The following is a 13,775-nucleotide window of genomic DNA, read 5'->3' on the forward strand; positions in this document are numbered from 1 at the left end:
TGGGCTATCAAGATGTCACAGTTCGCCCTGCTGTGAGCTAGCTGGTGAGCTAGCTGTGCACTGCTGTGTCTTACTGCTCACTCCCCGAGCCCCTCAGACCGTCCTTTGGTGGAAGCTGCCATAGTAACCCTGTAACTCTTGTATTCTGGATGCGTGCTCAGCCAGCATCGTGTGGATGGCACCAAGTCTGCTGTCAGTACTGGCTGTCCCTGGGCCTGCTGAATCCACAGCCACAGGGTCTTTGAGACATTTCACAGGGCACTCATGCAGGGCACCCCTCCCCCAGCGCTGTTCTGAAAAGCACTCTACCCAGGAAAGCCTACAGAAATCATATTGCTGCATTTCTAAGCTCCTGGTGGCTGGCAGCCTGGCTGTTTCGGTGCCTGCTCCTGAGGCCGCTCTCCCAGGGTCCCAGTGCAAACCTGTTGGCTTCTCTCTCTGTGCCTTTGCTGGGGCTAGCGGCCACACCCCTCTTAACTGGACCATGACGTGCACTGTTTTTGTGGCCAAGCTGTAAATTTCCCAAAGCATTTCATGTCGCCTTTTACTTTATTTTTGATCAGGGCTCACTGTGTGGCACAGACAATCCCCCTGCTTCAGCTTTTATCCCAGACCCTTTCCAAATTCATGTCTTTTTTTTTTTTTTCTTCTTGTTAATAGCGCCCGAATCTGTTTAGTGCTGTTCTTATACACATGGGTGTGTTGCCAGTCCCTGGAGCATGGCAAAGTCCCAAGAGCCACACCTTGAAGAGAACTGACTTTCCCTGCCCCAGCAGGCATCACCTGCCCAGGGCTCTCAGCTAACTGTAGGGCCTCATGATCACCTCCCCCCACCCCAACACCCAGCATATTCATTAAATACTGCCTTATCTCTGGGCTTAGAATGGTTTCTGAGCCGAGCTTCGGAAGTCATAAGGAGTCAAGAACATTGTATCTCTCCAGCGGAGTAAGTGATGGGTTATTTAGAAGATGGGTCATCTTCCTCAAGCTTTACTATATAGAATATTTCTGTGGTAGACTTCAAGTGAAAACATTGAACACATGCCAGAGACGTCACAGGACTTCTATGTTTAGAAACTGTTTTTAGTAGGAATAGTTTAGATTAGGACAAATAAACATTTTTGGAGCAGCTGTTCATGGAGCAAGCAAAGAGTTTTAATTTTGCTATTTGTTACAATTGAATGAGAAGAACATTGAACTAACTAGTGTGGGGAAAATGATTTTATTCACCCACAGTAGAAGCAGAAACTTTAGGGATTAGAATTAATAAGCTATAGATACATGTTCTTAGTGTAGAGCATGCCAGCTCCTGAATATGGACTTTAATTTTTAATCTAATTTTATTAATTATTTTATTTATTTATATCCCAAATGTCGCCCCCTCTCTGTGTTCCCTCCCAGAGTTCTTTTTGTCATCCCTCCTGCCCTTTCACTCTGAGAGGGTGCCTCGCCGCCATTCCCTTTCCCTGGAGGCATCAAGACTCTACAAGATGAGGCTCATCCTCTCCAACTGAGGCCAGATAAGGCAGTCCTCTGCTACACGTGTCCTGGGGACTACAGACCGGCCCATGTGTGTTCTTTGGTTGATGGCTTAGCCTCTGGGAGCTCCCAGGGGTCCAGGATAGTTGACGATATTGTTCTTCCTATGGGGTTGCCATCCCCTTCAGTCCTTCAATCCTTCCCCGAACTCTTCCTCAGGGGTCCCTGATCTCAGTCCAATGGTTGGCTGTAAGCATCTGCATCTGACTCAGTCAGCTGATGGTAGAGCCTCTCAGAGGACAGACATGCTAGGCTCCTGTCTGCAAACCCAACATTGCATCAGTAATAGTGCCAAGGTTTGGTGCCTGTGATGGATCCAAGTTGGGTCAGTCACTGGTTAGCCTTTCCTTCAGAGTCTGTGTCTGTGTCTGTGTCTGTGTCTGTGTCTGTCTGTCTGTCTGTCTGTCTGTCTGTCTCTCTCTCTCTCTCTCTCTCTCTCTCTCTCTCTCTCTCTCTCTCTCTCTCAGCAGGGTTTTACTATATAGCCCTGGTTGCCTAGAACTCACTGTGTAGACCAAACTGTCCTCAAACTCACAGATACATGTCTGTCTGACTGCCTCAGTCTCTGGATGTTGGGATTGACGCTGTGTACCCTGCTGGCTACATGAACTTTTATACTAAGAAGAGGCCAGGTTTTTCCCCAAGTTAATGTGTAAGATATGCATAGCCATGGCAGTGTGACTGACTGAATTTGGTCTGCAGGAATGTGTGTCAGGAAATGCTAGCACTCTATCTCAAGCATGGATTTAATGGTGGCAAAGCCAGGACTAAATTTCAATAAACCAACCCAAAGGAATTGGCTAATTCTTGGGAGATAAAAATCTGTATCAGTAGCCAAAGAAACTTCCAGGCAGATGATAGACTAAAGTGGAATAAATAAATGAACAAAGAAAGAGTCACAACAGAGTACAGGTAGCCATTTATCTGTCAAAATGAGCCTCTCTTTAGTCCATCTCTTTTAGGTCTGACGTGGTAAACGTCATCTTAAGGTCCTGTGTGGGGTTTGGAAAACAGGATGCCATGCGGGATGACTGTTGGGGCGGGGGCGGGGGCGGGGGCGGGGGTGGGGTGGAGGGGAGATAAGTGGCCAGGTCTGAGGAACTGGGCGGGGTCTCCTGCTCCAAAGCCTCATCTCCATGTGAAGAGATAGGAATTTGGATCTAGCCAGCCAGGTGGAGGTGGTGCATGCCTTTAATCCCAGCACTCAGGAGGCAGAGGCTGAGGCAGGGGGATCTCTGTGAGTTTGAGGCCAGCCTGGTCTATAGAGAGAGGTTCAGGACAACCAGGGCTACACAGAGAAACCCTGTCTTGACAGGAGAGGGAGAGAGGAAGAAGGAGCGACAGAGACAGAGAGATGTGGAATTAGTTTACTTTTCAGGTAAGGAGGGTTACATTCAGTGCTGTTTTCCCAGGAATACTGGAAGGCCAGGTGGCTCAGTGGGTAAAGGTACTCTACCCAAGCCTGATGACCTGAGTTCATTACCTAGAACCTGCAAGGTCAAAGGAGAGAACTGACTCTCATGGATTGTCCCTCTGACCTCCACATGAGTGTGATGACCTGTGACACACACACACACACACACACACCTTCCCTTATACACACAGTAATTAAGTAATGTAATTTTAAAGATAATTCTTTTTTTGGTGACTAGTTTCATCTAAGTGCCGAGTGGTGTCCCTTGTGTGGATGCCTCCATCCTCCCACTCCAGAGAAGCTTGGCTGTGCCTGTTTTGGTGACTGCAAGTAAGTCACCAAACAGTGTGCAGGGTGTGGTGTGGATGTGGAGCTTAGTTCCTGAAGGCGAAAGCCATGAGGGATAGGACGGATAGCACCTATTTAAGAAACTACCAACCACTTCGAAAGCTGTTCTTGCGTCCCGCCAGCAGTGAGTGACGGTTCTGCTTCTGCTTGTCCCTCTTCCTCCTTCACCAGTGGTCTGCTTGGGAGCTCTGCCAGTGGCCAGTGGCCGTGTGTGCTTGGCAGTTCCCCGAGTGCTTACAGGGTTGAGCCTCACTCACACACCATCTCGTCTCCTCTGTGAAGTGCCCGTTTTTAAGTCAGTTGGTTTTTTCTTACTGTTGTTGTTTATGTATTTTGCATATAAATCCTTTATTAGATCTTTTTTTTCTTCCTTAAGGATAGCCTTTTCACCCTCATCATTGATTTTTGCATTGTTAATGTTAATAATTTGTTCTTTATTTCCATTCATGTGTCTTGGTTTCGGTGTACATATATATAACAAGCCCTAACTGAAATCAAGATCACCTCGATTTTTCTCCTATCTTCCGGGAATATACAGTTTTCCAATTTTATGTCTAGGTCTATGCGCTCCATTTTCGGTGAGTTTTTATGGAAGGTAAAAGTTCTGTTTAACTTCTTTTGCTTTTTTCTCCCTTAAACATGTGGGTGTCGAGTTGTTCCAGCCGCATTTGTTGAAAAGTCTTTCTTCTTGTTGCTTTTCCTTTGCTCCCTTGTCAAAGATCAGTTGACTATATTTGTGTGGGTCTATTTCTGGGCTTCTGTTCTGTCCCATTGATCTGTTTGTCTGTTCCTTTGCCAATAACACAATGCCTTGATTACTGTAGATTTATAATAAATCCTGAAACCAGGTAGTGTCCGCCCCTGAACTTCATTCTCCTTCCAAATTGTGCTGGCTCTTTCTGAAATACTTTTCTTGCTGTACAAACTTTTAGAATAAGTTCATTGGTGTCCATGAAATCACTCCCTGGTCTAGGTTTGCTTTTCAAACTAATTTTGCTTTTGATTTGTGAAGTCGGCTTCTCCTTCTTCCTCCTCCTCCTCTTCTCCTCTTCTCCTCCTCCTCCTCCCCCTCCTTTTCCTCCTCCTCCTCCATTTTTTTTTTTTTTGGAGCTGGGGACCAAACCCAGGGCCTTGCGCTTGCTAGGCAAGCGCTCTACCACTGAGCTAAATCCCCAACCCAGTCCTCCTCCATTTTTAATAATTGTTCTAAAGCCCTTTCTTTCTTTCTTTTCTTTTTTTTTTTTTTCTTTTTTCTTTTTTTTTCAGAGCTGGGGACCGAACCCAGGGCCTTGCGCTTCCTAGGTAAGCGCTCTACCACTGAGCTAAATCCCCAGCCCCAAGCCCTTTCTTTCTTAGGTGTCATCAAAACTTATTGATAGATGGTGTAAGCAGTAATAATCATAATAATAAGCAATGCTATGGTGCCATTGGATTTCTGTACCACATAAGCCTCTCTATAAATATGTGTAGTGAACATATCTAAGTTATATTAGCTTGTTACCTACAAAGGAGAGAGAGAGAGAGAGAGAGAGAGAGAGAGAGAGAGAGAGAGAGAGAGTGTGTGTGTGTGTGTGTGTGTGTGTGTGTATTTGTATACATGCACACACGTGCATGAGTACATAAATGTGTGTGTAAAGGCCAGAGGTCAATGTAAAGATGGGGCCACAGCTTGGGAAGGTAGCTTTTAGGTAGTTCTTACAAAGGTAATACCCATGATTGTCATTCATGGTTTTTACCTGCAGGAACTAAACTACATGTCCACGACACACCCTGCACACTGCTTACAGCAATTTGTAACCGCTAACTCACACAGACACAGCCAAGCTGCTCCTGAGTGGGACGGTAGAGGTATCCACACAAGGGACACTACCTGGCACTTATATAACAGAGGTCAAATGTCTTCCTAAATTACCTCCCAGTTCCCTGAACCTGGAGACGACTGGTTTCAGCAGGGCTGGCTGGCAGCAAGCTACAGGGATCTGCCTGTCTCTAGCCCATACCCCCCGCCCCACCACTGACATCAAAGGTCCATTACATGGGTGATACATGCTTTTACATGCATGCTGGGGATTGAAGTCTGGTCCTCATGCCAGAGCAACAAGCACTTTGCCTATTGATCCCTGCATGCAAAGAACCCTGAAGTCCATGGTTCTAATGACCCCAGAGACACACCGGGTCAAGGGCTTTGTCTCTTCCTACTTGTTCTTTCCCTTTGACTGAATTAGAATTTATCAGGGGACAGACATTGGTTACTCTGACTGCTGTTTTTATTGTATGTAACATATCAGCACAGTGCTATAGAGAGTGAACAATATAAAAAATACTAGTAATTGCATTTCATGTCGAGCTTAAGAGCAAATAGAAATTCTGGAATGTAAACTATTCAGTTGTCGCTTTATCCTAACAGCTGTCCATGGTCAGTGGGGTTGTATCTGAAGAGTGTTTAATGTGACATTGGATTTTTCTGTTTGTAATTCAATGCCTGGACTGTGTTCTTAAGACGTACACTCTAACCTTTATGTTATGTTTTCTTTCATGGGTAGAATTCTACAACTGCATGTAGAGAAATTCTACGGTTGGGTTTGGAGAGATGGCTCAGTGATTACACGTTCACTCTGCTCTTCTAGAGGGTATGAGTTCAACCACCTGCAACTCCAGCTTCAGGGAATCCAGGCCTCTTAGGTGCTCCCTGAGTACTATACTCATGGGCACACACACTCACACGGACATACACATACACGATTAAAGCTTTAAATACTAAGAAAACACAATCCTCCTATTTGACTTTATAAAATATTTAATTCAAGTGGTCAAGTGTCACTGAGCGTCTTGGTTAGGGTTTCTGTTGGTGTGATAAAACACCATGACCAAAAGCAGCATCAGGGTAGGTAAACGGTTCAAGTTCACTGACACTTCCAGTTAGCTGTCCATCTCTGGGAGAAGTCAGGGTAGGAAGCCAAGCATAGCGGGAGGCTGGGGGCCGGAGCAGGGTGGTGAAGCCATGAGGAGCTCTGCTTGCTGGCTTGCTCCCCATGGCTTGCTCAGCCTGGTCCTCCTAGCCTTTTGATAGACGGCAAATGTTGTCCAGTTCTTATTATCAGAAAACTGGTAAAAGTGAGTATTTTTTGTGCTTATTGGGCTCTGTTTATTTATTCTACATCCTTGCTGTTTTCTGTCCTGTTTTCTACGGGATGCTATTCATTGGGTTGGCTTTGAAAGTAGCTCATTCTCTGTTTAACATGCACCAAGTATTTTTCTGAGTTTCAGTTTAGTTTTCTGTATATATTCTTCTTCAGTATAAATCTGATACTGCGTTCTGTACATTTTTCTCATGCCATTTGCTATTTGTGAATCATATCATTTCAGTTGCCTGCGCTGTTAGAGGGCTATAAAAAATAAGTTCTTTTCTAACTCTGTTATTGGAATGTTCAATGGCCTGAGGTTTCAACAGAAGATACTTTTTCCTTCCATTTTTGTAACTATAAGTACAAAATAATAATAAGTAATAAGTAAGAGATAAATTGAAATACTGTTTTAACTTGTTTAATCATAAACACTTGATGTTTGTTGAAAGTCTAAGGTTTTAAGTTAGAAATGACGTTTTCCCTGGAACCTTGACTCCTTGACAAATGTCTTTCACTGCAGTCGTGAAAGACTGCAGAGTCCTCCACTTTCCTAACACTACCACCCTTTAACACAGTTCCTCGTGCTGTGGTGACCCCCGCCGTAAAGTTATTTTCTTTGCTACTTCATAACTAATTTCACTACTGTTATGAATCATGATGTAAATATTTTTAGAGCTAGAAGTTTGACAAAGGAGTTGGGACCCACAGGTGGAGAGCTACTTCCTTGGCGCATTTATTCAGGATTATTTTCAAAGCGGGTTGAGGGCAGCAACGGCGAGCCATTTGAGATGAGCTGTGTCTTTGGGGCCAAAACTAATTTTTAAAAATTTAAGATCTCTGACTTTGTCCACAGTGACACTTGTTAATAGATTCCCCTCTTAATAATGCACAATGTTGGATCGTGACACATAGTAGACAAGCAGGCCATTGTTTGAGATAATGTGTGCTGTGTTCCAAGGACTGTGAATTTTTGTCTTGGATTATTTTTATGATACAGTTTTAGTTCTAGAGTACAAAATGTTTTTTAGCTTGGTGCTAATAAAAGACACTTGTTGTTTGATATGATATTAACAGTTTGCAATAATCTTGATTATTGTTGCAAATGTCCTTATCTTTACTGTGTTTTATAAAGTAGGCTTTTTAGGGTTCGAGATACCCTCCCCACCACCACCCTGTGGCCTTGGCTGACTTAGCAACAACTTTTCCACTCCTGCTGATCTCGAACTTGTGACCATAACTACCTCAGCCTCTGGATAACTGGAACTCAAGATGTGCTGCCAGGCCTAACTTAGAGCAGACTTTTCTTTGACCTAAAAATGCAATGTAGGTTTCAAATTTATGTATTTTTTTAAACAAATTTGCTATCCTATTATGACGCATACATCTACAACTATTCAGTGTTTAAATACCTGTATTCTCCCTCCCCTTTTCAGGGCCGGGGTTGACTATGACAGTTCCTTACACAGAGAAGGCAGGAGCTGAAGAGCAGGTTAGAGAGAAGCACAGGCTTGTGGCTTCCAAAAGTCTGTGCTACACTAGGCCAGGAGAAGTCATGCAAGCCAGAGTTAGAGTACAGTCTTTGTTAAGCTTTGGGCTGGGAAGATTGGTGCAACTGGATGAGTTCATAGGTGGGAGTGATGTTGTTAGCGCTCTTCCCACCACACATGATTGGAATCACTACTTGGCAGACATACATCATCCTCATCAGAGCAAACACAGGCCACAGCATCTTCTGAGTGACTTACGAGAAGATACCATGAGTTACTACTGATTCCTGCCCCTCACCTTGGTACCACAAATCTGGACCAGGTTCTGAGCCTTTTTTTTTTTCTTCAACATCCTCTTAGCCCAAGCTCCAGCCATCTCACTGGCTGTGTGGACTGGCATCCCTGGTGCCGTGTTGGGTTCCTCAGACTCATTCTCCAGAGAAGCCAGAGAGATTCATAAGGACAAGTCAGGCCCACCCCTCCCCACCTAATACTTTCCACTAAATGTTCTTCTCAGAATCCGAGAGGGCTATCTGTGTTCGGAGAGCCTCTCACATCCCCTGTGCCTGCCCTTGGTCTTTTGTTTACTCCTGTTCAGTCTTGAGTGTTCTGCTCCCTTCCTTTAGACCTTCAGTTAGCTGTAGCTTTTTTACTGAAGCCTCCACATGCGTGCCTTCCGAGTTTCCTGTATTTACCTGTCACATTTCCTTCATTTCTGCGGACCAGTGTTCCTGATGCTGCAGCCCTTTAATACAGTTCCTCAGGTTGTGTTGACCCCCAACCATGAAATTATTTTCGTTGCTACTTCAAAACTGTAATTTCGCTCTTGTTGTTAATCATAAATTAAATATTTTTTGGGAGCTAGAAGTTTGCCAAAGGGGTCATGACCCACAGGTTGAGAATCACCGCCTTACACTGACCAGGATCCAGTCATTCAATAAATATTTGTTGTGCCCCCGAAGTGTACCAGGCACTATTTCTACTTACATGGGAATCACCTAGGCCAAAGCTAATCAAATGAGAAGGCCTGATGTTTTGGAAACCTCACGAGTGAAAAGTGGAGAAGTAGCCACCAGTTAGTAAACATGACAGACGCCTGGCTGCATGGCGGATGTGTTAGGAAGGCTTCAGAAAGGCTGGTATGAAAGAGATCTGCGGAGGAGGACAACCGAGATCTGGGAGGGGTTGAGGTGCAATTTCACTGAGGTGCGTGGGGCAGGTCCAGGGCCCACAGAGCCGGTTATTAACACAGGGCTCTTCCATTTCTCTGACTTTTAGCTTCAGCACCAGTCAGCAAAGTGAATAAGTTCTGTGCCACTTCCAACTTCCATTCCGCTCTGGGAAGAAAGAGCACCATCATGTCAAACATCACGATTGACCCCGATGTCAAGCCTGGTGAATACGTCATCAAGAGTCTCTTTGCGGAGTTTGCTGTGCAAGCAGAAAAGAAAATTGAAGTTGTAATGGCCGAACCCTTGGTGAGTAGAGCCATCCATAAATCTTATCTTTTTCCTTTTGCATTAGCTGCTATAGTACCAATTTTCCAAAGGGAATAATGCACTCGACCACATTAAGGGCTAGGATTGTTGTAAAGTGCTGATCCAGACAGTGCCAGTGGCTTCAGAGTCCACTTGGATGAAATTGTGGAGATCTCTAAGAGAAAGAAAAGACTACATGGGTGGAAATCATGTGGCCAGATAAAACACCACCGGAAATAAAAGAGAATCTGGACTAGTCTACAGGTTGTCATAAACACTATAGACTAATTAGTGAGCATTTTATTTTTTTAATTATTGTTTTCAAGTCAAGGTCCCATGTAGTTCAGGTTGGTCTTGAGCTTGCTGTGAAGCCAAAGATAACCCCAAGCTCCTGATCCCGCTACCCTTTCAAAGAGCCAGGACTGTGCCAACGTAGCTGGCCTACCTGTATTTTACATTCACAGTAGATGCGAAACACTCAGAGAGTGATTGGAGGCAGGGACGAGGAGAATGACCAAAAATAAATGTTTAGGAGTCATAAACCAGGATGATGCTAAACAGTATGGTGCCTAGATACCCGAGGACAGGATCGTATTTGGTTCAGGCTGGAGTGAACCAGGGGCTGAAAGGTAGAAGAGAAAGCAATAGAAGAATCTATATAGAGCATTTGACATGTATCAGCTTCGAGGTAGATGATGCCACATTTACACTCACTGCTGTCTCTCAGGAGAGCTCCCAAAGAATTCTGGGCCACCCACCAAGCAATTCACGTGGGGAGATCACCAGTCATCTAGTTTACTGACGCACTCAGATTACAGATGGCTGCGAGCCACCATGTGGTTGCTGGGAATTGAACTCAGGACGTCTGGAAGAGCAGTCAGTGCTCTAACCGCTGAGCCGTCCCTCCGGCCCTTATGAGGATTCAAACCGCTGGACCCTATCAGCCAGCTGCAGTTTTCTTCTCCTCTGCACACTTAAGAACACTACCTGTTTCATAAAAATTCTTGGTAATAGTTTTGCATGCCATGGTCCCTATTGAGTCTCAAACACTGCACATTATTGAGAAAATTTTAATTCTGAAACTCTTGAGATCTTGAGAGCAAAAGGATGTCTGAGAGGGTTACTTAACATGACTGAGTCTCTAAGCCAACTCTTTGTTCCCTTCCTGTTGATAAAGTCCACTGTCATTCTGGAGGTCTTGTCTAGGTCAGACTCAGTGCAGGGGTGTGTAACTCAGGAAGTGGCACACACACACACACACACACACACACACACACACACACACACACACACACACGTCTACAACTGATATCATCATCACCCTCCTGCACTGGTGCCCTGGTAAGTTCAGGTTCCTTTCCAGTCATTCTAGGCGCTTCCCAGGCGCTTCCCAGACTTGTGGTTGCTGCGAGTCCCACAGCTCCCCCTCAGGAGTCTTCCCTGCAGCCTTCTGCACTTTCCCCTTTCCATTAACAGTGCTTCCAACTCCCCCACTGCCCCCTCCAACATAGTGGCTCTATACCAAGCTACGTGTTTGTTTTACTAGAACATGTGCCTGCCGGGGCCATATAGTAATCCCTCCATAACACGTGGCAGTGTGTGTTTATGCACATGTGCACAGATGTATATGAACATGCATGAGCGTGTACACGTGTATATGACTATGCTGTGTCATGATTGGTTATGTGTCTTCTCTGGGGTGGGTTATGTGATGCCAGGAACCTGATGTCACCCTGCAGGGTGGCCTGAGGTTTAGGTATTTCACAGAAATTTGCACTTTAATTGAATTTAACCCTAAGGCACTGTGTGTCTAAGAAGGCTCAGCACCTCTGTGCTGCCGTTTAAGGCAGAGCTTCAAATAACTCCTTTAGAACCATCCAGCGCTCTTTTACTCTTTTGTCTAACAGGTTGTTTCGGGAGCATCTGCTCCACAATGTTAACGTGAGATTAGACTTAACAGTGGCGTAAAGTCCACTGTGAGAGGCTGGCGCGATAGGTGGACAGTTAGGAGCACTGGCTGCTCTTGCAGAGGCTCTGATCTGGTTCCCAGCACCCACATGGCAGCTCACGCCCATCTGTAACTCCAGTTCGAGAGAACCTGACACCCTGCCTGGCCTCTGGCAGCAGTAGGTCCACACGTGGGGTGCACAGACATACATCTAGGCCAAACACTCATACACGTAAGATAAAAATGAATATATCCTTTAAAGTTCCGTTGTTGCATCGATGTTGCTATCCCTCCTCACGCTTTGCAAGGAGAGGCATTGCTGCTTATCCTCCCTGACACACCGAGAGTGTCCCCCAGTCTTCACCATAGCTTACAGACTTTTACTCGCAACCCTGCCACATACCAAAGCAATTCCTCCTTATCCAGGTCAATACCCGGCTGCTTAGTTCTTCTTTCTGTCGGGTCTAGATAGATTGGAAATCCATAGCATCAAGATAGTGAAGTCACAGAGGCTCTATCCCATGGCAGAGGGTAGAAGATAGCTTCGGGTGCTTTCCTTGTGGTTTCATATGTTTGCAGGTTGATTCTCTACCCTTTGAGGGAGTGAGCAGCCGAGGGATAGCTGGGTTCTTAAAGGAAAAGCTCACAGCCTTTGTTTCAAGCAGACAGAACCCAGGGCTTGTGTGTGGCCGGGGCTGACCTGGCTCAGGTCAGTCAGGGTGGTATAGCTGCCAAGATGCTGCAGGCACCTAACTGGCCAGTGACAGGACAGAACCAGTCTTTCCGTTCCCTCGTCAGACACGAAAAAAAAAAAAGAAGGCTACAGAGGCCATCAAAGAGGAGCCCAGCTTGATTTTCCGCCTTTAATTTGATTTTCCCTTTTGGAGGAAGATTCGGGAAGGGCAGGCAGTGATTGAAATCGCAGCCTGCGTGCTAGGCAACCCAATAATTTTTGCTCAGAGAAGATGGATCGATCTTGGCTAATGACCCAGGCCTTTCCAAGCTCGCTTATTCATTGCGTCCATTGTCAGCGCCTCGAAGGAAGATGGAGGGAAAGACATTAGCTAGTCACCCACTGTTTTGTTTTAGGCCCCTCATTTCAGCAGCGAGCGCTCTGATTCACACGTTGTGCATTTTATGGTCAGTTTGCTGCACTGTATCTTTATGTCAGTTCCCCTGACATGTTCTTCACAATAATTAAAACATATTTACTTATTAAGTGTTTATGTACATGAGTAGTTTGCCAGCATGTATGTATGTGACTAGACTCTGTGGAGGCCGGAGAGGGTGTTAGAGGCTTGAACTGGAGTTCCGGATGGTTGTAGCCACCACGGAGGCGCTGGGAGCTGCACCTGGCTCCCCTGCAAAAGCAGCCACTGCTCACAGCTGCTACACCGTCTCTCCCGCCCGGATGTGCTTACTTACAAGCTCTTGTAAGAATGAGGCTCTACACTGCTTGCTATGGCACAGTGCACACGGACCGTGCTCTTTCCGTGCAGTCCCAGGGATGGGCTGTCAGCCTTTTCTCTGGAGGCCATTCAGAGTCTCTGAGAAGACCTGCAGGATTCTAAATGGGACAACTTGGGTTTTGGATAGTGTCTTAGTCACTGTTCTGTTGCTGTGGAGAGACATGCAAAGGCCCTGCCAGCTCTTATAAAGGAAAGCTTTAACTGGGACCAGCTTATACTTTCAAAGGCTTAGTCCATTATCATCACGGTGAGGAGCAGGCGTGCCAGGCATGGTGCTGGAGTAGTTAAGAGCTACACCCTTATCTGCAGGCAGAAAGAGAAGTAGGGGAGGGAGAGAGATTGGGTCTGGCATAGGCTTTTGAACCCTTAAAGCTCACATGCCCAGTGACACACCTCTCCCAACAAGGCCACACCCACCCCGACAAGACCACGCCTACTCCAACAAGGTCATGCCCACTCTAACAAGGCCACACCTCCTAATCTGTCTCAAAAAGTCCCTGTGACTAAGCATTCAAATATATGAGCCTATACAGGCCATTCTTTTTTTTTTTTTTTTTTTTTTTTCCGGAGCTGGGGACCGAACCCAGGGCCTTGCGCTTGCTAGGCAAGCGCTCTACCACTGAGCCAAATCCCCAACCTTATACAGGCCATTCTTATTCAAACCACCATAGCATTGTGGGAGTTTGCTGCACTTTACTCCCGAGCTTCAGGATGAGGCCTCATCTTCAAGTTGTATTCCCATAGGTCGCACCTCTGTCCCTGCAGTGAAGCATCACTACCTCCCTGAGGAAGTGGGTGGAGAGAATGGAAGGAGTGTCTACAGCTCCTCCAGACACTTCTTCAAAACAGTTGTTCTACCAGCCCTTGCCCCAGCCCACACTGAGACAAGGTCTCCAGCATTCCTGGCTGGCTTTGAACTCCACATGTAGACAGCGCTGACCTTGAACTCCTGATCCTGCTGCCTCCA

General features: G+C 45.8%; 1 protein-coding gene across 31 annotated transcripts in view; it reads left to right on the forward strand.

Moving 5' to 3' along the window:
- Fryl (FRY like transcription coactivator) overlaps positions 1-13,775 on the forward strand; it is a 233,939-nt gene that overhangs the window by 102,467 nt on the left and 117,697 nt on the right. For all 31 annotated transcript variants that reach the window (XR_015636760.1, XR_015636762.1, XR_015636761.1 and 28 more), the window contains 1 exon segment: positions 9,192-9,391. Coding sequence is in view for 27 of the 31 variants with exons in the window: in XM_087583942.1 (XP_087440068.1) it covers positions 9,192-9,391 (200 nt within the window). In the remaining 4 variants the exon portion in view is untranslated.

This window comes from Rattus norvegicus, chromosome 14, assembly GCF_021556685.1.
Source record: "Rattus norvegicus strain SHRSP/BbbUtx chromosome 14, alternate assembly SHRSP_T2T, whole genome shotgun sequence".
NCBI classification, from domain to species: Eukaryota; Metazoa; Chordata; class Mammalia; order Rodentia; family Muridae; genus Rattus; species Rattus norvegicus.